The sequence below is a fragment of the Xylocopa sonorina genome, chromosome 1, assembly GCF_050948175.1.
Source record: "Xylocopa sonorina isolate GNS202 chromosome 1, iyXylSono1_principal, whole genome shotgun sequence".
NCBI classification, from domain to species: Eukaryota; Metazoa; Arthropoda; class Insecta; order Hymenoptera; family Apidae; genus Xylocopa; species Xylocopa sonorina.
In genome coordinates this window covers 10,445,915-10,471,636 of record NC_135193.1, presented here as the reverse complement: position 1 = coordinate 10,471,636, position 25,722 = coordinate 10,445,915, and the positions used below count along the sequence as shown (strand labels likewise).

At 47.1% G+C, this 25,722-nt stretch overlaps 1 protein-coding gene across 1 annotated transcript in view; it reads right to left on the bottom strand.

Moving 5' to 3' along the window:
- Mdy (diacylglycerol O-acyltransferase) overlaps positions 1-25,722 on the bottom strand; it is a 98,379-nt gene that overhangs the window by 56,573 nt on the left and 16,084 nt on the right. Inside the window, exons 3-5 of the mRNA XM_076906872.1 lie at positions 22,240-22,334; positions 9,325-9,377; positions 4,080-4,188 (exon numbers count right to left, since the gene is read on the bottom strand). Coding sequence (XP_076762987.1) covers positions 4,080-4,188; positions 9,325-9,377; positions 22,240-22,334 — 257 coding nt within the window. The remainder of the gene's footprint in view (positions 1-4,079; positions 4,189-9,324; positions 9,378-22,239; positions 22,335-25,722) is intronic.

Here is a 25,722-nt window from a genome sequence, read left to right as displayed (position 1 = left end):
CGCCCCTCGCCCCACGTCGCTCGCAAACGACGAGTGGCCGGCGAGTGTACGAGCGCGAAAATTAAATCGTCCGTCCGCTGGTGTACGCTTTTTCGAACGGCCGTTGGTCGCTCGTTCTCTGATCGCCCGATACCGATCGCCTCCAGCAAGGGATCCACCGTAAAAGCCGTAATTACCGAAGGAGACGAGCGATTGGACAATTCGTTCGGTGAAAAACTCGATACGAACGGGACCAGCGGCGTTCAATATTCGACGCGGTCCAGCCAACCAACCAACCCCTCTGCGACCTCCGGACGAGCGCAATCTGTTTCTGACTTTAATGGCACGCTGCATCTCCAAAGAGCACCACGGGAATCACGTGCCTCTAGACGATCCCCGACGCCGCATAATATCAACGCGTCCTCGGGATCCTCGGGCTTTATCGTTTATTCAATTGCTCGCTGTTTCCAGGCGAATTATATTCCCGGCGTGATCGCGTATGCGAGACCAGGCAATACACCCGCGGCGCGTAACGCCGAAATTCATTTAATCGTGGATATAAAACGTTCGATTCCTTTCTCGCGTGGATATAAGGGACGCGGTTAGATTATGAAACGTTAAACGTCCCTCTCGATAGAAGGGAAACAAGTGTTCGCGTTCCCCGGCTCGGTCGCCGAGAGGATCGATTCAAGCATCCCCTCGATAGTGAATTGTTGGGAGTTACTTTACCCCGGGCGAGTCGCAAGAAAAATCACTCGACGCTTTATGCAATTTCAAGCGGGCCGCTCGTCTGACAAATGGAGGCTCCGTTTCATTAAATTTACACCAGCGCTGAAAGGCTGCCCGGCGCTTTTCCGCGCTGCGACGCTAAGTGGCGAGCATTGGCGTTTTTAATTCTGCCGTCCGGCAAAGGAAGCCGCTCGAATAAAACCGCTCGTCGATAATTGCGAGGGGTTCGCGAGCTGCTTTCGTGCCCTTTTCACGGCGTGGCAATCGAAAGACAAAACGGCGGTTTGAAACGCGCGGAGCACGCGCGCGCTCGCGACAAGCTCGCGCAAAGGTCTCGAGGATCTCGTGTCTGCCGTTGGCCTGGGTCGCTTTTTTTCTTCTTCTCCTTTTTTTTCGAGTGCACGCTCTCTGACGCGTGTACGTGAGTCGTTTTGTATGTCGAGCCGGGGGTTGAGGATCTCGACGAAGCCGTCGAAAAGAAGCCGTGGAGGAAAGGGCTGGAAGAATGAGCAGAAAAGACGAGAGCGGAGGAAGAGAAACGGAAAGAAGAAGAAAAAGAGGTCGACCTTTCTTCTTCTTCTTCTTCTTCTTCTTCTTCTACTTCTTCTTCGTCCTCTTCTTCTCCATCGTCGTCGTCGTCGTCGTCGTCGTCGTCGTCGTCGTCGTCGTCGTCGCCGTCGTCTTCTTCTTCTCCTGCTACTGCATAGCCACTTCAGCCGTACTACTTTTAGGCTGCAGGCACACTCCGCGTCGGACTTCAGAACTTTTAAGAAGCGCTTACACAACCGGATGTACCGACTAGTTGACGTATGAATCTCTACGCGGCTCACGTGTCACGGCGCGACGACTTTTCCCACTGGTTCACGGATTTGTACGACTCACTCGACGGTGTATTACTTCTTTCCCCTTTCTCTCTTTATCGCTCCGCTCGCTCGCGAGAAATATCGTACGGATTGTTACAAGAAAGAAGAGCGTTCGACAGAGTACTACCAAAGTTTCCAACGTACGAAGGAAAATTATGCGAAAAAAATATGAGCAAAATCTGTTTAAGCAGGGATTTTTTTGCGCGCGACAGTACCTGCTTACCAGCTTCTTGCAAGTATATTAAACTTCTAACAAGGTAATCTTTGACTTCATCCCACATCTGGCTCTTGAATAATTAAGCAGTGCGAGAGGGAAAAGTGGAAAGTTGCACAGTTTCCAGCTCAGCGTAAAAGATTTACCACGAAAATGCAAGAATAAAAACAACGAGAATTCAGAAGACATTTCGCGTGTCTTTGACCGTCACTTGTTACACGCGCTTCTCGCGTCAATTCTCTTTAAGCCAAGACCTGCCCAACCCTCATCCGCGTTGAGAAACTTTGAGCTACCATTTACGATGATACGTCACAACATAAACTAACTATGATCGAATGTTACAATCGATAATTGCGATAGAGAGAGAGAGAGAGAGAGAGAGAGAGAGAAAGGAGGAAAGATCGTCGAAACGCGTCTATTCCCAAAGATGTTTTAATTTGAAATCCTTTAATTAGAGTGCCGCCTCTACCGGATTCTACGATGTGCTTACTCTTTAATTGCTTTCCTTCGATCGTTCTCGGCACGCTTCGCACGCTTCCAGGCGATCCCGAAAGGCGTTCCAATAAAATCTCTCTTAATTGAGATTCGCGACGACCCACGTTCCCTGCGACCAACTAGATCGGCGAGAAACTTTTTTACCAGTTCTCGCCGTCTCGACTTTAATTATTTGTTTGGGTTTACTTCCGTTACAGGTAGTGGTATATACGTGCATATACATATACCATTCAGCGTTTCTCGTTGGTAAACACTATAAATTTGATGGCAGAAAAGTAGTGCAAGTAGAACTGCGAGTCCGTTCAATATTCCACGAATTTAAACAGAAAAAGAACCTATTCGAAGGTCTTTAAAAATGTTTAATCGATGATATTCGAGTTTTTTAATAAAAATTCACCGTGGAAAAATGTCTGTTGGAAACGGCGTTTCCAGTCGTGATGTAGCTTCGTTAGTTACCGTTTCCGCGTGGGCTGTCTCTTGCATACCGGTCAATTATTTCGCAAAAATGTTGTAAAATTTTCAATGGACCGGAAAAAATGGAACACAAAATGGCATGATTGCCGCGTGCCGTGCAAACAATGAAACTTTGTTTCCCAGCTAATTCAATCCCCAAACTTCACCGGATTGTCGGTATAATCGATCGACCGGTCGAGTCGTAGATCAACCGGTGCATCGTGTAATTGCATTCGCGTACACGATGACACTCAACCGTCGGATCTCACGGGTGGCCGGGCGTATTGCATTTAAATAGAATTTTTGATACCGCGCTACAATACCGCGCCCAGTGCGGTGCCCCTCGTCCCATAACGAGAATTAAACCGACGTCGCATGACGGAACGAACCGGGCGGAAACGGCTGATCAAAATTGGCCGAAAATTGAAAATTTCTGCTAATGAGCGTGAATCAACGATAGCTCGTTAATCAACGCATATTAGCTATCGGTAGCGAGCGCGAAAGTGGCGAGGGTTGTCGAGACAACGGCGTGATTTACGTTGGTCGAGTTAATTAAAAAAAAAAAAAGAAAAAAAAGAATAAGGAAAGGGGCGAAAAGCGGTAAATGAAAAATTTAGAGGTGTCTGATTCGTTTTAAATAGCACTCGGCGCTGAAAACGCTGGCAAATTAAACGTCGCGCGCGATAGGGTTTCTATAATTAAACAGCTCAACGGACACCAATTTCGCGTGAAAAGAGAAACGACGGCCCGAAATTCGTAGAATGTTATCAAGTTTTATTGCCGCTGAAACTTTTCGATTCGGCATTCTTCCCTTTGTGTACGCCCCCGTGCTCCGTAAGCTCTTACATTTTTGGAGTTTGCGCGGGCCGGCTAATTCAAAATTGTTCGACCGTAACGTACGAGGTGTACACTCGTAAATGGACCCGTGGATCTCCTGGCATGTGGGTGGAAGCAATATTCGCCCGGCGAAAACTCATCTTATTCCTTTCCACCACTGCATACCGTTACTACCTACTGTCATCGTTGCTCTAATAAAAAAAGAGACTACTATCCAATCAATAGTAGAACAAGAGGTTTTATCGAACGTTAGCTTAAGAAACCGTGCGAAATACAGGGAGAACGGTGGTAACATCTGTAACGGTTCGATGAAAATTAATAGCCGAAATAACGTCCGCTCTATAACTGGTCCCTGAATCGAGGGTCCTCGAGAGCAGAAGCGTCGCTACGCGGCGCAAAGTCGCAAAGACTCCCCCTATATTTCATTTCGATAGGTCGGTCTCGTACGCGCGCGATACCGCGTCGGTACGAGCTCGAGGAACGAAATGACACGTAAAATGGCCGCTTACAGAGACTGAATCCGGAATCCTTCAGGTGGATGACCACCATCGGCGTCAGTACCATCACGACGAGGTTTACGACGTGGAACACCATTCCTGGTCCGTGAGCTATGATATCCTGCGGCACAAAATAGAGAGGTACAAGTTACGAGCGGAAGTTGCTTGCAGGGGGCACGTGGCGTATAGAGGCGGGAGGGTGGCAGGCGGCGGAAGAGGCAGAGGGGCAGACGCAGAAAGTGCGGGGATTTGAACGGGAAACGCGGCGCCCTCGAGCACGCTAGAGGATGGACGCGGGGATGGCGGGCGGTCAGGGAACGGTGAGCTTCTCAAAATACGAAGGCTGAAACGCAGTCCGTTCAACTACCGAAAGTCGTTTATTATCCATGCGAAGGCACCATATCCGGTGGTGTCTGTTGTGAAATCCATTGCGAAACGAAACGCTCTTGCTCGCGCCGCGAGAGCTGGTTATTTAAATATGTCCCGCGATGGAAACACAACGTCTGCGTCGACGTGCGAAATTAAAGGGAGATTAGACGCTATTTTCGCGTTGAATACGTCGATGTTATTATCCCTGGCTCGCTGGTATTATCCCACCTCATCCTATTACTATTCATTCTCTCGAGGTTTTCTTCTACAGACTCCTCGCGCACTGTTCGACTAATTATTCGTGGACGCTACGAAAGTAGAACATACTTTTTTGCATTTTTTTCTTTTTAAGTAGAACGTATAGTTCTTACGTAACGACGATGAAAATCGGTAAACTTGGAGCAGCGGACAGCGCAACAGTGGCGCAACAGTGAAATTTGCAAGTAAAAATTTTGTAATGGACGGTGTATGATAGAAATATTAAACGACACCCGGGAGCAAGGTTAATTATTTACACGCATCGTTCAGTAGATTTTAATACGTTATCGCACATCGCGATCCCGCGATGAAACCTGGGCGTGTGCGCGCGCGTGCGTGCGATGCCGGTGGTTGAAACAAACGGCGCGGGCCACGATGAAACATTTTTGTCTGATATAAAATATTCCGCGGCACGCTTCCGCGTTATATTTTCCGTCGCCGGCCTTAGCGTTTGCTTTGCCCCGTTTGCTCGCTGTTAGACCGTTTAAAAAAGGAGATAAAAAGGAAGACGGACAGCTGTTCATTACGCGTTCCGGTATTTACGTGCTGCGAGACTCTCAAGGTAGATACACCGACGTGAATTTTACCGCGAACGGAAGCTTCTCGGTTGTTTTTCTTCGAGATAAACCTCGTAACTGGCCGCGCTGATCTTTCACGATTCACGGACCGAGAGGGTTGGATGATGGACGAAACCACGCGTCGAGCAAAGCTACCAGGGTGCATTGAAAAAACTTTCTGGCCTAAATACAATGTAAAGAATTATATTTAGACCGTGAACCAGTTCGAGCTTTTCAAATGTTTGTAATTTTTCTATTAACCAAAATAAAGGAACAACGGACAATCGTACAATGGACTAGTAGCGAGAAATAGACGATGGAAATGTTTTCAAGTTCTATTCAACGGCACGGCGTTCCTAACGGATCTAACGGATAGTCTTTCATGCTCGTCGCAACGACGACGAATCTTTCAATTCACCCCCGAAGAATAGAACGAAGCGGACCAGTTTGTCCAGTCCACGACGGGGCCAACAGCAACCGGTACGTCGGAGCAAATATTTACGAACCGCTTGACCCAATTAGACGGGACAAAAGAATACCATGAATTTGAAACGAGGTCCAGCAAATTGCACAGCTAAAACATTCACGGGGGCGCAATGGGACACGGTTGATGCACACGCGGGCACACCGGTTCGTCTTCGCGGTGACAAAGAAAGAAAACGGAACGCCGCGACGCGGCCGAGACGAGCGTAATAACGCTAGCTCCTTTGGCAGGCGTGGCGACGGCTCTTTGAACGCGTCGTACAAACAGAGGACGGGCCAGATATTAACAGGAAATGGAATTCCGGTTGATCGAATTAGGGGATCGACGCGTTATGAGAGACAAATGGATCCATCGGTATAATCAGCCTCGGGGCGAAGGCGATGTTAATACTCGTCTCGCGAAACCGTGACGTTACTTACGGCGCAACCGACCCCACTCTCGACGTTAATAAAATGCGGCCATTTGCATTTTAATTAGCACGGAGCAACGATCCTGCATGTTAATTCTTTTTTTAATCCGCCGCCTCCTTTTTTTCTCCCCTCGACGGTGACCCCGTCGCGATACGTTTCATAAGAGTTGATAGGGAAACGGATCCGCGGGGAATTGATAGGAGAACGAGGCCTGAAAATTGCACCTCGCGTTAGTTTTGAGGATTAATTCGCTATGTATTATTCATATACGGGGTGATTATTCGTATCGTCAAATTATTCATACTACGTTGTTACCGTGCGATCGTCATTAGCCGAATTATTACTCGATTAGCGGCCGACGATTAATCAAGCTATGGTAATTATCAAGTTCAGCAGGCCGGTCGCCGGTTGTTACCGGCGCTGTTTGTTGCAGCCAGCGAATTAGCTCCCAAAAGAATGTAATTTCGACCGCCGATTCGGCGGGACATACTAATTACACGTTAAAATATATCGTATGCAAGCGAACCGTACATATGCTCGGGCGAAATTTAATTAAACTACACGCGTATCAAATAAAATGTTAATTTACCTAGGTTAGTTCGCCAGAAACGAGCCAGAGAAACAGAAAGCGAAACAGGTTGCCGCTACGTTGCGTCTAGCTTTCTATTAACCTCGATATCGATGTACATAGTAACTATTATCGTTTCACTTGTATGTTAACGATGCATTGCGATTTAAAATTATTTGATTGCTAATGAGCCTCGACCGATTGAAAATCGTGCATGTTGATCATCGACCGCGTACACACCGGTTCATTCATCAGACGAACGCACACTGAGACGTAACTATGTTTTTCATCTGCCGTGGAATGTGCATTCTAAATCACGCGAACGAGTCGAACTGCCATTGAACTTGCATCGAACGGATACGTATCTACATTGAAACGTGTTCACGCGACGCGATGATACAAACGTTGCACTTTTCGATTCGTTCAACGGCTTGGTAATCATAATTTCACGCGATTTCACCTCTCTCTTTGGATCAGCTTCTTTCTGATTTGGACGAAGCGCAAGTAGAGCTGGACAGATTCCTGTTTCGCATTGATCGTTGAATGCGGCTGTACCCGCGGTATGGAGTCAGCACAAGCAGTGTTTACTCTGAGACGATACCGCTCGGTAGATGTGTATTTGCGTCATCGCCAAGGGGAATTTGCGATATAACGTGTATAGACATTAGCCGGAGCATCGCTAATTCGCATCGACATAAAGGAGCGAGGCGAGCTGCGCTTTGCAACGCGATCGTCCCGCTAAGCCGATCATCAAAACGGCGCTGCTGCGCCGTCCCATCTCCCTAATTTGACGAACCTCGTCCCATAGCTATAGAACAAGAAACGAAATTTTCCGTTCCACGTTACATTTCCTCTGCCATCGCGTCAGATAAAGTGCCCAGCGTTCGTTTTTCCTCGCCACGTGGCGGAGGCAAATGTATTAAATGAATAAACGGTAAGAGGATTTATCGCAGCGTCGAATTAAAAGCGAGAAGTACCGCCGCGTATATTGACAGGGCAATAATTGCGATATAAATTTGAAGTCTCGTACCTGCGGCCAAAACATGATATCGATCAGACCGATTAAACCGATGATTCTTCCGATGTTACATATTTAAGTTCATAAACATCACGAGTTAACAAATTCCCAGAGGGCTGTTTAAATAAATTCAAATAGATTGGAGGAGATTTCATCGGTGTAATTTCGACCAACACTTTGGGGCTCTTCCCGTGCAGCACGTCAACTTAATATCCCGCGAACCGGCTCGGCTGAATATCAACAAGCTTTCACTTTATAAACTCTGTTTAATCCGCAAGTTCTGCCTATGTGCAATTTATGCTGATCCAGCCGCGCGTAAAAGGTTGTTGCGAGTTAGTTCGATTCCCTCGCTTATTCGATTAGAACTAGAGTTACCATGCGACGAGAAAAACCGCTTGCCTTTTAATGCACGAGTTTTCCTAATTTTCCTTTAACACGATTCCTGGACGCGCGGATTGGATCGTTCGTCAGCTTTTAGCAGCTGGAAAATATTACCTCTACGAATAAAGTTATTTCTCCCTTTTTAATCGCCGAGAAACCATTTCCGGTAGAAACAAAATTACCGCTCGGTTCACGGCGGACTCATTATGTGACACGTACAGAAAGTCCGTATATTCCTTAGAAACGGTCTGGCCGAGTCGTAAACTCATAAAGTTTCAAAATTACTGACCAGGAAATTGCCACGGTACCTTCGAGGCGCTGTAAACGAAAAAAATTTAATTTCCAAAACGTAAGTAGCCGCGTCCGTGTCGACTTTACGAGTTCACTTCGCCGGGAGCGCAACGGTCTCTGTGAACGCCCCTGGAGCGGAACAGTAGAAATTAGAAATTGAATTTCTACCAGATGATTCCAGCCGCCATAATTATCGGACCGCCGCTTGGTGACTCTCGTCGCGAACGTCGCCCGATAATTTAGCTGAAAACGAAAACTAACAGCACGTCTCTAACCTCGCGAGAGAGGTGTTCCTGTTAAATGTCCCGATGGGTTCGCCAATTAGGACTAGACACGTGCGACTGGCGGTTCGCTGATTCGCGGTGAGAAAAAGTGTCTGATACGAGAAAAATGCAACAATCCACGGCTCCTCCTCTCGTGTGTGTGTGTGTGTGTCTGCCACTTTTGCGCTCAGCGGTCGCGTAAAGTTTCCGCCATCGACGCCATATGCTCGAAATATTATTATTAGTTTAGTTTAGCAACGTGCTTCTTGCTAGAAGAGCGAACGGGGGATGACGGAGGTGGGAAGATGGGCGATGGTGGAAAAAAGCAACAGCAAAACCGGGTGAAAAATATTTGTCCAACTTTCATACTGCGTTTCCCCCTTACCCGGTTGCTGTCAGTCACCCTCCTTTCGACACTGCACCGACCTGTACACCGTACGTCCGATTTACTTTTTTGCATCGCCGTGTGTACGTCGCGTAACAAACGAAAAAAAAAAAAGAAAAAAAATGTACAAATTTTCCTGCGCGCTCACCCAGCGAAGAAAGTTTTTTAATATCGCCGTGTATTCCGTGTCGCTCGTATTAGCACAAAACCATTTTCCTCGGTTCATTTCGAAACGGTAGCTCAGTTACAGGCGATGTTAAAAGGGTTACTCACCAAAGAGAGCCCCTTTTCGATCAGCAGGCAGAGGCCTACAGGCACCGTGGAATCTGAAAAACAGAAAACGGAATGAAAAAAAATAAAAAAGGAAGAAAATACGTCGAAACAAATAAATCCACTGATTCCCCTAAAAAAAGGCGGGCGAGCGAACGAATTTCGGACAATCCACTCGCCCCGGCGACTCGCTCCGTTCGTTGTTCGCCTTTTTTTTTTTCTCGAAATGACAAACTTCCAAACGGTCACTCACCCGTGGGGGGCCCGTGCTCTGCAATTTGGTGCAGACAGCAAGTGACGAGGGTCTGTCACACGAAGTGACGTTTCCAGAGGCAATCGAAAGGGAAGGGAAACGGAGTGAAACGGAGAAAAGAGAAAGGGAACGAGGGAAAGAGTGGCGAAGGCTGTGCTGCGAGGATAAACGGTGCCGGTGATCGAGAACCCTGCTCGAATGGTTGCAAGGGATAACACACAGTACACGTACACGTAAGAGATGCACGTGTACAGTTAGGAGGAAAAAAGAGATGGAAAAAAAAACCGATATCGAGCCGGCACCGACGAAAGGGACTCACCGATAAATCAACAAAAATAGCACTCGCTACAAAACGGAAACTCGATTGAACGTCGTGTACCTGCGAGTTAACGAAAAGTACCGACAGTGGTAGCGCTAGTGGCGGTACTACGTATGCCAACCGCTAACAGTTTTAAAAAGATCTATCGATTAGCAGATGGTACAGGAAGCGGGCTCGAATGTCCCCAAATTGGCCACACGAATTAACAGTCTCGAGAGCGATCGTTAAAATACAAAATTGTTAATCAAAATGGAAATAAAAATGTGAAGTTTTTCCATTAGCCGTTAAGGATTTAAAGAAAAATTTTTAAACGTAATTCAAGAGCGAATAACGTTGACAGAGGCAGAAAGAAGGCTACAGAGAAAAATTATGCAGGAGAGCGTGGACGCTACTGTTGTCTGACCAATAACGAGTTATGACTACTGATTACGCATCGTTCGTTTCATTCGTTACTGCGGAAGAACCTGCTTTGCTACGCAATGCACAATTTTTTCATCTCCCTACCCTGGCTTCTATTTTTCCTGCTAGTTCATCCCTCTCCACCGTTATTATACCGCGATATCGACGAGGTAAAATCGTGAGGGTAGATACAAAAACCGAAGGGAGAAGAATTCTATCTAATATTGGCGACGTATCCTAACCAATTTTTGTATGGATCGAAACTGAACGACGGTCGTTTGGCGGACAAATTTTTTAAGAAGTTGAAGAACTTTTTCAAAATAGAATCGCAGAGACGAGTCGCGATCGGGACGTTTCGTAAAGATACAAATTTTATTCACCGTACGTTTTTGTGTGATTCCCTGGACTCTTTTCAGGGTTCATCGGGCCGAAACACTTCGGTAGATTATACGAGATTCGACGCAGACGAGGTTGATAGCGGTGGGTATGTACGTACGATTTCATTTCGAGCGGTTCGTCCTCATATTCTCCCAAGTATCGTCCGTAGCCGCGGATAAAATACGGCGAAACTTAAATAAGTTTAAGAGATGCAACCGTACGATAGGCACACTCGCGAAATTGAGAGCGGCGAGATCCTCGTGGAAACAGGTCACGGACCTCAAACACACCAACGTTTCAAAATGAAAATGGTCCTCGCGGCAGGAATATCAACGCGGATTAAACCACGCGACGGACGTTTTAATTATGATAAAAGAGTATCGCGGTGCTGTTCTCGTTTATGTTCGGGTAAAACATTACGGTCCGCCAAAAAAGCTCGACTAAAATTATTGATCGTACAATTACGCGTCGTAAAGTATCGCACGAAACGGTGTACAAAGTAGCGCCTAGCTTCGATTGCACGAATGCCCGATCGATTTTACGCCATCATACCCTATCGCGGCGGAGTATCGCGGCGTGCATGCTGTCGGAGGACGTAAAACGGATAATTTCCAACGAATTAGTAACAATTAGTGAGTTTTCGAAGCGAAACGAAAACAGTCGAGGAGCGTTGAATTCGCCTATGTTTTACAGGCAAGCCAACGGCAACGCGATATCATCCGTGATCGAATTCATGCCAGAACTAGCAGGGAACGTCAAAGAATTGACGTTCGAAAATTGAAAGTGCGCGTCACAATCGGGAACGAAGGGCGGGTACTATCTCTGGGTAAACTTTCCTTCAATTTCCGATTAGCGATCTGCATAGCGATCGAAATCCGCTCCAGAGTTCTCCGTTCCCTCTTTGGTTTATTTCGCCACTAACAGACCAGTGGAATAATAACCGGCGAATAATGTATTTAACTTACAATCACTTGGTTATAAATTTGACTCGTGTGAATCAAATTTCTACTGAAAATCGAGCGGTCGAATTAAAAAGTCCATTCGCTGAATTTAAAAATATGTAATCTTTGCCCTGCAAATGTTTAATTAACACGGACACGATTCGACGAAAGTCTCGTCGATGAGACACACCGCGTTTTATCAAGCTTATAACGTGACACCGAATGTTTCGTTAGGTGGACGTTACCAACGTGTCGGTCGAAAGGAGGTTCGAGCCTCGCCTGTCGAAACCTCACAAAGGGATGAACGAAACAGGGGATGGGGGAAAAAAGAGAGGCACGAAAATGGGGTCGCGATTGTTTCACCGTGGTCGACACGTGTTCGCGTCGACTAATTACGGGCTCTTTGAATTCGAACACGTTTTACGAGTTCCCGGCATTTTTCTGGCCGCGTATCGGCCGATTCGCATACGCGCCTCCCGCCGCGCGTTGAATCACGCGCACGTGCGACCGCCAGAACGAAGGAAGACAAATAGGCTTGATCGACGAGTCGAACGCGTGGCATTAAACCAAAGAGACGTGGAAAAGTTCGTTAATTACTCGAGCGTCGATTAATAGAATAAATAGCAGCCACGTGTTTCGGTATATTTCATCGGGCAACCGGGCGGACCTCGCGACGCGCGCGTAACGAAGGAGATCAATCTCTTTTGAGTGCAGGGTTCGTTAAACCCGTTGGAATAATTAAGGACGCGGGTACTATAAAGGAAATTTGTTGTTGTTTTGAACGATGGGACACGGTTTACGAAGAATTTACGACGGCCAAGATTCGAAGAATCGTGGATGTTGGGAGTTAAAATAGATACTGACGAGAATCAGGATCGTACGTCGATTGAATAAGTGAAAGAATTTTCCACGAACGAGACGGAAATCATATAACAACAGGTAAAACGAGTCGAATCGAGCTAAGCTAATACTAAATAGAATTCGCGATATGACAGCTGGGAAATCGATCCGAAATAACTATCGTAGGGAAGAGCACGTCAGTTATCGCGTTAACGTTTGACAAGAAGCCCCAGTGACAGTTTTATTCGAGGATGTATGAAAGTTTCAGCGATTTTATTCATATTCGGGCGCATTGATAATTCAGAGAACGTATCGAGTGATCGAGTGGCATTGACGTATCGCCATTTCAATCCCTTCGCAGTTTAATGAGAACGAACGATTCCTCATATTTCACAGTCCCCGAATCCCTCTCGTCCCTATGTAGGCCCTTCTTTGCCTTCGACTTTGCTCGCCGTTGCGGAAAAAGGGGCCACGACGAAGGGAGAAAGAACAAATTTAAATGACGTCGAGCAAGGCTTGCTAATAGATATTAATGGAACCCCTTTTCCACGCGAGCGAACAACCTGGCATCTTTGTCGCATCGTGGCGGACGTGAATAAAAGAAAGTGCCCGGCCAGAACAGGCGCGGGGAATGGTACCGGCGAACGCGGCAAAGTACAGAAATGGAATGCATTTATATCGGCGTCCTGGCAAATAAATTAAATGAAAAAATAGCCTTTGTTGAGTGTCGGAGGATAAAATGCAGATTGTTGGAAGAGAATGCGACCCGGGCTCCACGAACTCCGCGCGTATTTGCATAACGCGTTCGTATCGAATTTGCGCAGCGTTTCGCATAATTGGATCGATGCACGCGCGTGCACACTTTTTCTTTGATTTCATCGGAGCGTATTGGCAAAAAAATAAAGAGAAAAAACGAGAAGAAAACGAAAAATAAACGAATAAATAAATAAAAATTCATGCTCGCTCGGCGACGTACAAAACAGGCACGTCAAATATGTCGTCGATGTACTGGAATCAAGCCGATTAAATGTTCGGAAGGTAACGGGAAATTGGTTACATATTCCCCGATATCGTGTGTACGGTTGCAATTTAACGAGAACGTCCTCGTCCCCGCCGCACTTTTGTTTTCACGGTGTAACGACCGCGATAAAATCAAATTTTATACCCCGTTAAAAATCCGCTCCCAGAAACAGTCGTGTTATTTTAATGAGTAATCGAACGAACGTTCCACGATAAATACGTCCGTACCGTTTCGTCTAAGGTCGATACGTAAACATTATAAGATACCGGTGCAAACAAAACCTTGGCGAACGTAATGTTGGTCGATGGCGTACGCGAATAATAATTATAATAAATCATTACGTCGGTTATACGCAGGCTACGTGCGTATCGAGTTTAATAATAACGCAAGATTTATAAAAAAAACCGTACGGTTGGATATGAAATCGTGATATAAAATTTCGCTAGTTTCCGATCCGGAAATTCCTTCATGAATTTCCTAATGATCGACGGCGGTTCTCCAGCTAACGAGCCGACAGTCCACCGCCAGAGGGGATGAAATTTTTCAGCAGATTCGTCGGGCAAGGTGCGAGCATGGGTGAAATTTGTTCCCGCGCAGTGGAGAGACAGAGAGGAGACGAGCAGTGTGGTATCCGGTGCCTCGAGGGTAATCGACCTCCACCCTTGAGCACCTCTTGGATCTCAGCCGCTAATTAAGACTTTTACTTTTTCCTTGGCGAGTCTCTTCTATCTCCTCGAGTGTCCGGAGGGCGGGGGTGCGCGAAAGGACGCGGCGACAACCAGCAGCGTTGGTTACGGACGTGGGCTCGTGAAAAACCGTCGCCGGAGATGGCGTGGGTGCACAGCTGTCGGTAACGGGGCTGCGGGGGATGGCCAAGGATATAAGATCAAATCCGAGCAGGCAAATTTTAATTATATCCCGACGACATCGAGTTGGCAACACTCCGTCGCTTTTAATAAAACTTTCGCGGAAAAACCAGCCGAAGAACGGCGGCAGCCGCGGGACTATTTTCAGTCGCTGGTGTCCGACCGACTCCCTCGGCTCTAATTTATAATTTACAGGCGATATCGCGGGGATAACTGAACGAGTATGAAAGCCGGATAAGGATAACATTTCGTGTACCGTATTTTTCGCAAACAAGACAGAAAACTGTTTCCTGCTTAATCCTTTGGCTAATACGCGCCGCTATAGTGGCTTCCAGCTAATTCACGTTTTGGCACGACGCACCATACGCCGGCAGAATCACTGGCTTACCCTCTGAGCGACGTTTTTCAACGCCTCGCCGCTATAAGAGCTCCTCGCTTATATATTTTCTCACGTCGAAAGCCTCGTATACTCTTCCACGTTTCATATTTATCATACTTTTTCTTACGAGACGCGGAGACCAAAAGTTGACCGAATTATTAATTAGCACCGTTTCGTACTTGGTAAATTTCGACTGTTCGATCGAAACTCCATGGAATATCGTTAATAATATCGAACGCATTCAATCACCGCGTCCAGGCGGATGAATCATATCCAGACGCATCGGGGACTCTATCAATTCGAGCGCAATTTATCACTCGGCGGCTCGTGATAAATTGCAAAAGGGTTGCAGATTTTGAACGGAGGAATTGCCATGCTTTGCCACCGCGACGTTCCATCCTGTCGCGTAATGGTAACCAGAAGGATCTTGTTCCACGCGCGGATCGTCGCCGGAGCCTACCAGATCCCGATACCAGGGTCGAGATTCTAAATTACGCGTATAAATCTCCGCACGATACGCGAAAGCGTAGGGTCACGTGAGCCCGCGAAAGCCTTCGTTCGAACGGCGCGAGTTCCGTTCTGGATCAAGGATAATATGAAGAAGAATAGAGCGGAAAGAGAGTCGCGATCAAAACTTCATTCTCTTTCCATCTCGCGTTACCTCTCTCCATCCAATTCACCTTCCTGCCTTTTCTTTTCTTGTTTTTTTTTTTTTTTCTCCACCCACCCACGCTCCTTTTTTCCCTTCCTTCCTTCCTATTGCGAACAGCAGCGTCACCATCAACCAGAAGAGCTTCCACGAGTACCCTAAACCGCGGGGCGCCGAGTGCTAATTACGAATAATTATGAGTACTAATTAAGGCTTCCCTTTGCAGCGGCGCACGAATTACGAGCAAAGGCGTACGTATAATAAACCCGCCGCTTTAACGGCGCTATTAAACGCATGCTAACACCATAGAAATGATCGACTTTGAAGACACGCAACGTGCCCGCAGACACGAAACTTTCGATTGGCCCTCTCGTGCCTCTCGCGCGCCACAGGCTAATTCCGCCCTTCACGTCTACCTGGAATTATGCAAATCCTGCCAGCGATCTAATCATTCCTTTACGTGCTGTAACGCTGATGTTTTTCAATTTACCTAGCAATTATTACAACAAGCCGGATTAACACGTAAAAGCGCGCCCGACGGACCGACGGATATTAACGCGAATTTCTACGCCGAACGGCAAACCGACGGGGGATCAACGAGAGCTGGTGTAACAACTGATGTTTGAAAAACATCAAATACCGCCTTTGATATTCCCACCGATTCGTAAACGGATATCAAACTTCAAAAAAGTTTCTTGCTCGCTCTCTTTATCGATTGAAATTTTCGCTTTCAGAGTCGAACAGTTCAAAGAAAGTTGGAGAGGGAGAAAGAAATGAAAAAAAAAAAAGGTGGGAGTGTTTAACTAATCATGCGAAAACTGGCAAAGGCTTTTACAGAGTCTTTTGAAATTCTTTGAATCAAAAATGAAACATACTACCGCTGCGCGGCAGTGGAACCATAAAGCTCTCAACGAAACACGCTTCGCTTCGGCAACGCGATAAAAAACAAGAAACATCCGTTTTCGTGATTCCCTGTGGGAAACCCTTGAAATGGAAATAAATTCGTACCGTGGTTGATTGAAGATCGATCCGGGCGGAAAGCCGATCCCGCTGCAACAATGGAACGTCGACAAGTGTTTCTGATAAGCACGGTATTTAGCTAGGCTACGTCGACCACGACGGACATTAAATCGGATGCGCAGATGGCGGCTACGTGAGGCTGCTTTTCGCAGACGCAACCCCGCATTTAATTCGATTATTATAGGCTGTACCCTCCCTATAGCTGGCGGATTAAGTAATTCATACGTGGATTCGCGCGCCACGTCTCTCCCATTTACACGCACCATGCGTCTAACAACCAGCCGGAACCATAGGCTCCCATGAATTTCCCACCCGAGTCGCAATGAAAATCTGTTTCCACGATTTTTACGCCCCCCCACGACTCGCAATAATCGTATATAGATACGCACAATGTGTGTAGAATTGGCAATGCCGCGGCATTTCTCGCGGCTAAACGAAACCAGCTACGGAAACGGAGAGAATTGGTTCGACCACTATTGACGTTAGGCCTCTTTTGTTATAACCCAGCTCCCTTTTTGCAGGTTGAATTTCATCGCCCTCTTTTGTTCGAGTAACTTCGGGAAACGAGAGGTCGGGGCCGAAAAATTTTCATATCCACGTCAATTACGAGTGTTGGGAAAAGTTTAACAGAGACGGCTCGAGCGAAGAATAACCAATGATACCGGGGGCAGCTATTTTTCTCCTTCGGTTCTCCTTTTTCCACGGGCCAGCGGCGTGATTCTCTTTCTGCGCAACTACACCGACGACGGGAGAAAAGTTCCCCGACCCGGGTAATACGATTTGAAAGCGATTCCTTCAGTCGAGTCGGTACATCGAGCAGAATGGAGTCGAAGTTCGGCTGGGGCGCGGCGATTGTTTCACCGTCGGAACGACGATGACCGTTAACGGGACCATGGGAAACAGAGGCGAAATTTTTACTTTCAATGGCCGCTTCGCAGGTACAACTTTCGATCGGCTAATGGCACTCCCGCGGTTTTCAAACCGGGATTTCGACCCCCTTGGCCCTCCCCCTCGCGGCCGGCCCGCTGTTCCATCGAGTCGTCGAAAATAAATTTCAATGGTCGGTACCCCGGGATGCGAGAGCATCGACGGCATTAATTCCTGCCAGTTACGGTAGAAATCTGCTCCGAGTGGCTGATATCGGTGATAATTACTGGGATTTTTCGCGCACGAGCTGCGCCCGATAGCGACAGCCAATCTGGGTCATTCGTACACACCCGAGCCCCTGCGTACACCGACGGGCCCCGAACACTAAAAGAATTATCGATTTCGCGCATCAATTTGTCTTTGTTCCGGGCAACCGTCACTCCCAGCTTAATTTAAACTGCGTCCGGCTTTCGAATCTCTCCCTGATTTTTGTTTTAACCCGGAAGGAGTTGGATTCCCATCGTTTGATAACGTTATATCCATTAACGCGAACCAGAGAGATATCGGGATCGTCGAGTGGACGCGGAGTAGTCTGACGAACCGTTTAAAGAATCAATTGCCGTTTACTTAAGACAGATTGACTCGAGGCTTCTCGCGAGAAAAGCGCGGATTTCTTTCGCTCGAGTCGAGCCTGCCATCTCGTTTCCGAAGATCGGCTATTTTTTCACAGCGGAAAGAAGGAACCGAAAGTTTGTAAGAATTTAACCCTTTGCGCTCGACGAATTTATGTACAAATTAACACACGAAAGTCTTATATTTTAATATATCATCTGTATTTACGTTTTGAAAAACATAATTATCCGAGTTCAATTTCTGTAGCTGCGTTTGGTGTGATATGTTACAAAACACTTACCAAGGCATTCTAAGTTGCTGGAATCTTGCGGATCATCGTTGCTACTTCCGGATTCACTGTCTATTAGTCTACTTTTCCTATTTCTCACACCTGATACTACATCACTGTTCACACTTGCTCTACCACCAATTTCATCACGATTAGTAAGTTTCTCATCAATTGACAATCAAACTCGCGTTATAACTTTCAGACGAGCGGTGCAAAATTTCGCGACACGTGTGCTCGCTACGATCGTCGAGACTGTACTAACGCTAGATAGGCATAACGCCAGGACTACAGTCGTAGAGGACTTTATATTAATTTCCAATTTACGTCGCAATGTCACTTTCCAACCGAAGACATAAACAGCCTAAGGGACCTATTCGCGAACCAATACTTTGCTTCCATCAACTGGAGATAACGAAATTCGACATAAACAAAGTTGCCACGCGAAACATCGTGGCGAGTGAGAGTCGCCGTTCGAGCGCAAAAGGTTAATAACTTGTCACGCTCATAAATCCGAGTTCAAGTTTGCTTTCTTTACTTGAAAACTCGCCTCGATACTTTTCCATCAGGATTAATGTACGCGAATCAATATCGTATCGAAATGACACACACAGACACAAAACAACGGCGATATCACAGCGAACGATCCGCTTGTTGCACCCTTTCACATTCGTTTTCAGCTCGTTATGTCACTCGTGGCCCGTGCGCATTGAGTTACGGTTAACTTTGAGCTCCTCAGAAGTTGCCGTTCCGAAACTTGAGCAAAACCACCAAACGGACGCTTGGTATATAGACGGCCCAAGAGAAGCATTTCCTTCCAGCGAAATGCAAGGGGTGGAAGCCCGCGAAAGTGCGTCTGTTTCCTTCCCTCTTCCGTGCTTCCTTTTATCCTCTTCGCGGCGAGTTAAAGTTTCGCAGTTTCTTCGCCCGGAATATGTGAATCCAAAGAATGAGACGTGTACGAGCGGTGGACGTTTTTATTGCGTACAGAGTTTTTTCGACGGAATTCAATTATACCCGTAATGCAACGTCTGTGCTTCGTTTCGCCCCTTTAACAAAAGAAGGGAAACAATAACAACGCCGCGGATAATGCACGCGATTCGTATAACGCGGGATTGTTTGACGGATCTCCGCGCGAAGATAAGCAGAAGCTCGAGCACCACGCGCCGGTGAAACTTTAACAATGATGGTCGTAACGCATCCCTTAACTCGATGACCCTCTCGACATCAATTCGCTTTCTGGAGTGCCGCGGCGAAATTGCGTTCGCGCCGCTGCTGTAAAGTGTGCAATTAACGCTTCGCGTGCGCGCATGAAAAATACATCTCCAGCGGCCTATCAGACGCGTAGTCGCGTCATTCCCACGGATCAGCGGAACAGTTCCCGGCGAAATGGAATCAGAACGCGAGCACAAGCCGAGTGCCAGCTGCGCGATAAACAAGAAAACAATGAAAATCCACCGGTTCTCGTAAACCTGTCAGTCCCTTCCGTCTTCCGTCTCAATTTTATTAATGCGCCGGCGTTAGAGAATATAGGACGATCTAGTCTCCTCTAGACCGTACCCGTTCTCCCCACGAATGAACTTGTTCCGGGGGGTAACTTCTCGTTAAAAATGTAAATACGTTCCTCCGCATTATGCGTTTTAAATCGTAACGTGTGGTCCGCGAATATTGCAAAAGGGGAGCAAATTAATTAGAAAGGTTGGAGGAAAAAAGGAGATCAGATATTCAGAGGGAGAAGTGTACCGGACGGCTGATCAACGTAAAAGTCCGAGAATAAATCACGGGGGTCAGCCGTTTAAACGGTATAATTCGCGCTTCATGACATCCACGGAATAATTAATCCCCTAATCGCGAAAGAGCGAGCCGCGAACTCTGGGAGATCCTGGCGGTGGCGCCGCTTAAAAAGCAATCTCGGCGGCCAGGCGGTACAGAAGCCGTGAAAATTATTATGCGAGACCCAGGACCACCCGGATAGGAGGCAAGACGAGGGCCGGAGGGGGTGCTCGTTCGCTCCAACGAACGAGCCCCTGGTATATAAAAAGATGAAAGAAAAGAGGGCGGAGAGAGAGAGAGAGAGAAACGTTAAGGCCCCCGGTGGTAAGAAAAGAAGGGCTCGCACGACGAAGATTCTAAAATATGAGGGCTATTAAGCGTAGTTCCCTATGAGCATTACCTTCCCTCATGTGTAAATAATGCAAGCAACCGTCCCTATTCCCCCTCGGACACCTCCACTTTCCCCTATCGCTGCTATTTCGCAGCCCTTCTAACCTCTACCCGCGACCCTCCGCTTGCACGCGCGCGTGCAACATGCTGCTGAGTTTTAACGCGTATTCACGGGGTGTTCCCGAAGCATCGAGGCCCGCGAATCGGGCGACGTTCGTTCTTTGTGAACACGGGGCGGGTCTCGCGGAGCGCAACTTTCCGAGGGGTAGAAATTAATTTCGCTACCTAATCGCGAGGATAATTAGCCTTGAGGAGATCGAGAGTATCGGAGGCAAATTGGCGCAACCTACGGCGACGGTTTTACTAGGTCACTTGCTCTCGCCTGCTACTTGTTGTGTCAGCCCCCTCTACCCGTCCTGGGTGCAACTTACTACCCTGTAACCGATAGAGTTGCACTCGAAACCCTACGGAGCTTTAATCGAACGAGTCCGCGGCACGCAATGCGAATTCGACTCGGCCCACTGACTGTTATCGCGGCATAATTAATTACGATACACAGGTTGTTAATAAATTGTCACGTCGAACACGCGGGTTGGTCGAATCGAAGGATTCGAATGTTTCGAAATGAATCGTTCGACAGATTTTACCGACGCGTCGGTAGACAATTGCTATTTTCTTGCATAAGATTGAAAAGAAAACCTCGACGTGAACCGAGACCAGATTCCTAGCTACATAGAATTTGGTAAAAACGAAGTGAACGCGCAGTGAAATAAGAGGAGAAAGTCGAGCACAACGGAAGAAAATTCCTTAACATCGCACCTTACCAAAATTCTGTTCGCGCATAAATCCCAGCAGCCTGCTGGCCTCACCACGGGCGAAACCAAAGGCAGAAACCAAACATTCACGACACCACGTACCCGCAGAGGCAGCGAATGTCGTGGTTCCGGATGAAAACGTGGATAACCGAGTGCACGGCGCCGGCAGTAAAAGGACAATGCGTAGGGAGCGGTTTGCAGTACCGAGGTTCAGCCTCGAAATTTACGCGCGCCTCTACTCCGACGCGCTAAATTTCGTGCCTTTTAAGTCGAGCTTTAAACGACGGTTTAAAGGGTCCTCCGTTCAGCGATAAATTTGAATCCAGCCAGGGTCGACCGCCGCAGGACGTAGGTTTATCTACGAACCGGACCCCTCGTGGCTCTCACTCTCTCTCTCTCTCTCTCTCTCTCTCTCTCTCTCGCGCGCGCGCGCGTCTTTCAACTTTCGCGTAACAATAAATGCACGGCAGGCGTTAAAGCACGCCTTCGAGAATTATGGACAGGGATAGGGTCGAACGGGCGGGGAGATCTTTGAAATTTAGCAGACAATTGTACGCGGCCGCGAGGGGGGTGGCACGCTACCACGGAACGTCCAACCCTTCGCGGCAGAGAGACACGCGCTAATTACTTTTACATTTAAATTAGCAGTTTTTGCTCGCGTTCCTCGCGCATATTACCTTTTTATGGTGGCTCACTTTTGCGCGACACGCCTCCATAATCGCGTTCTCGAGAGAAAGTCGCGTTCGCCGCTCGAATAAAATATCGCGGTGGAAATTTGCTTGCGCTTATTTGCGGAGCACATCGTGATATCTTTTGTGTCGTTGGTCGTTCCCAGGAATATTTAGTCGGATCAACGCTTCTGGACTTTTTCATGCTACTCGCGGAACAGAAAAGTAGAATATGCGCAAATGAACGCAGAAAAAGTTGTAATAAACGTATGAAACGCGAAGCAAACGGCGCGAGTCTTTGCGTTTAGGAGATACCACCGACGTATTGTGCACGGAAATTCTGCTGCAGGCCGCGTTGCTCGACCGTGTAAAGCTCGCGAGTATCGCTCGCGAAACTTCCGTATCAAAAGTTTCGCGGTCGGATATCAAAGGAATGACTTACAGATGATGAGCAGAATCGAGGGATGCTCCTCGTCGCCGTCGTATTTGCCGTTGAGGAGCACCAACCATTCCCGTGGATCCACTCTGACCCCGTACCTATGAAAGAACAAAAGAGGGTAGCATGTAAACACTTCGAAAGCAAAAAAAAAAAAAAAGAAAAAGAAAACGAGAAAAGAAACGGAGGAACGCCCCGTTCGTTATTATCGTCCCTCCCCTGCCGCGGTTCCCAGTTTTATCCTCGGAGTTACGAATGAAATGAGTGTCTACATCGCGACACGGGTCGAAGGGCAAAGGCGGCGTTATTAACGTCTATCTTCGGCTCGATGCTCTTCACGGAGCGCTTGAGGAAAAAAATACAAGTAGAAGGGAGGTAGCAAGGAAGGGGCGAACGCCGAATAAAAAGGCGCGGGACCCTCGATCCCTTTGTTCTTCGGGGGTAAATAATAAACGTCACCCTGTGCTCGATTCTGAAATTTAAAAGAGGCCGCTGGACACACAAGGGACGGGAATGGAAACGATCTCCTTCTTCTACTCCGCTCAAAGTACACCCCCTGTCACGGAGCAATTTCGCGGATAAACGAATGGACGTTCGTGAAATCCGATCATCGAAAAGTATCCCGATACCTCGATGCCCGTGTAAACCATCCGAATCCTCGTTCGACTGTCTATCAAACATACTTTTACCCGGAAGAAAAACGACTCGCCGGTTCATAGCGCGAGATTTATCGCGCGCCATCGTATCAATCCGAGCCATCGGGAGCGTTTGCCGCGCGTACGACCGTTGACGATCGCGAGGAAGACAAACGAACTGCACGCGCTCGCTGGTCGACCGGCGAAGGTGTAAGGGAGAGGAAAAAATTGCCAAGGGGATAATCGACACTAATGGCTTCAGGTCGAACACGTCGGCTAACGATGATAAACGAGGCTTATAGGCGAAGTAATTAAAGTATTTGAAGTGGGCGCGGTTCGACGCACCGGGCACAAGGATATTTATTGGGATCCGATCGTCCGGTTGTTTCGTTCCTTTCCCTTTTTTTTTTCTCTCGTTGTTTTTTCGGTTACGCCCCCGCATCAACCGTCCCTTTTTGTCGACACAAACGCAATCACTCACGTTGACGCAGGCGACGATAATTGAAGAACGAGCCGGAAAAATCAAACGTTTATAATTGATAGCTACTGTGCTCGATCCTGTGTGCGGTGGCGAGCCAAAAAGTGATTCGAAAGGGAACACCAATCCCCCTGTATTACTGTCCGGTAAATCACTGACCGGGCTGGTATACCGCGGTATATCTTTGTGCAGCTTCGTCGATTGAATTGTTAAGCACTTTGCCGGGCCGCGGCGAAAAATCGATACACGTCACCGTCTATCCGGGATTGTTCGCGGTAATACGCGTTAATTCCTTTTTGCCATGTAAATGAAACATACAAAGCCGCAAAGGCTTCGACGTGCTTGAAATCTCTTTACAACCGACGCTGCCGGAGAAATAAGCGGCCAATCGGGTTGACGCGACGCGGGATATCGGTTGTTTTGTTTGGCAAACTTTACGAACAAACCGGGACATCTTCATGAATATCTTATCCAGTTTTGAAAGACAACAACCGACAGAACGTGTAGCTAATGGTCGTTAAATGTTTAACTATCATTTCATACCCATCGAATCGGAATAATGTACGAATCGATTTACGATTGCGAGGCAAATTTAGTCAGCCGATTACGTATTCGAATCTTCATAGAAGAATGAATAAAGTAGCAGGATTGTATCGATTTTATCAAGCTCTGGATATTCTCCCGATTCTAACACGTTTATAGGTGTATCCGCTGAAAGTTGAATAAGCGAGACCATTACCTATCCATGGAACTGAATACAACATCTAAATGCGAGCAATATGACATTCGAAGTGTTAACTGTAATCCTAGTACTCTTTATGCGTGCGGTTTTGCAAGTCTTGTAAATTATTCAGTCATTAATCTTCGATGTTATAACGTGGAGATACTTTCGGTAATTTCGAGAGATAAATGTGCTGTAAATTATGAAACGTCCGCTTTTATGTTATGAAAACCAGCAGTGATAAAATATGAAGGTTATCATTAAGGGAATATTCACATGATACGAGATGAACATGGTTAGAAGTATATTACGATAACTATCGTTTTCATCAATCCCTATTCACTACGGTTCTCGACTAACCATCGATTTACTACGATCTAATACCAATGTGTTTCATCGCGGAAAAAAGTAATAAAATTTGCATAAAAACATAATTCGCACCGTGCTGTACGTTCATTTATCTACGAACGATCGAGAAGGATGATAAACGCGTGCTACGTCCACGATAGATTCAGACGCGACCCAGAATATGGTCAGACATAGCTCAGCATCCCCGAAAGAGGACTTTTAATCACGATTATTCTCAAACACAAGAATCTCGTTAAATTTTATCACGCATACGAGTATAATTAAAATTGATTAAAGAACCAGCCGACGAATTTCGTCTTACTATATCTGAGAAAATGTGAAACAACGAAGTCGCGACATAAACACGAAACTAGGTGTAAACAGAAAAATTTCAATCAGCTGTAGCCCGGTTTGAAACGCGCGGGCACACGTTACAGGCGAGAAACTTTATTGGATCTATCGAAAACACGGCGAGTGGCGGCTGTTTATTTCAGATAAGCCTGATAGAGCAACCGAAACGGCGAGGGTTCCTGGGGGATATCGTAGCCATCGAGGCTCATCGGTCCAAGGCGCGAGTGAGACCGATATTAAATTTCTTTCCCCGGACGAGAATAGCCAGTTCTGATCCGGGTGGAGCGTACCCCGTTAAATCCGCGGCCGTTCTTCGACTCGTCGAAGTTCGTTAATACAGCGTCACGATAAAATCCCCAATTCCACGTTGAGCGCGAAGAGAGAACGGAGACGGATAGAGAGACGAGGGTGGCGGCGTAGAAAAGGGTCGTACACTCGACTTGATCCGAAGAGGGACGACGGGGAGGGTAGTTGGGGCCAGAATAAGGACGGAACTCGAGATTGAAAGAGTTACGGCGGCAATATGGAGCGTTCCGACTTAAAAACCGGGTACGCGAATGGTTCGCGGTTAAATATTAATAAACGATGGTTGGAGGGAGGGCAGGGGGCGTTTATCTTGCTCTAGCAGCTGGCGAGCACGTTCGCGTTGTTACGTTTTATCGTTGGTCTGAAGCGAGTACCAACCTGTCGCGGCACGGTTCGATGATTCGATAGTGTATGCGATCGAGCTATAAATGAGCGAAGGCGCATTGACACACATTAGCGAAGCGATCGTTTCTCGTGTAAACGTCAAGTGGGGCAGTTGACTCTCGAGCGATCTTTTAGAAAAAAAAAAAAGTGGCTTCGATTTTCGCCCTCCCTTTCTCCTCCATTCCGGCAGGCAACGCAAAAGATCGGTGACCTGTATTAGCGGTCCATTTACTTGTCATTAATACGTTTAAAAAAGAACTCGTTCG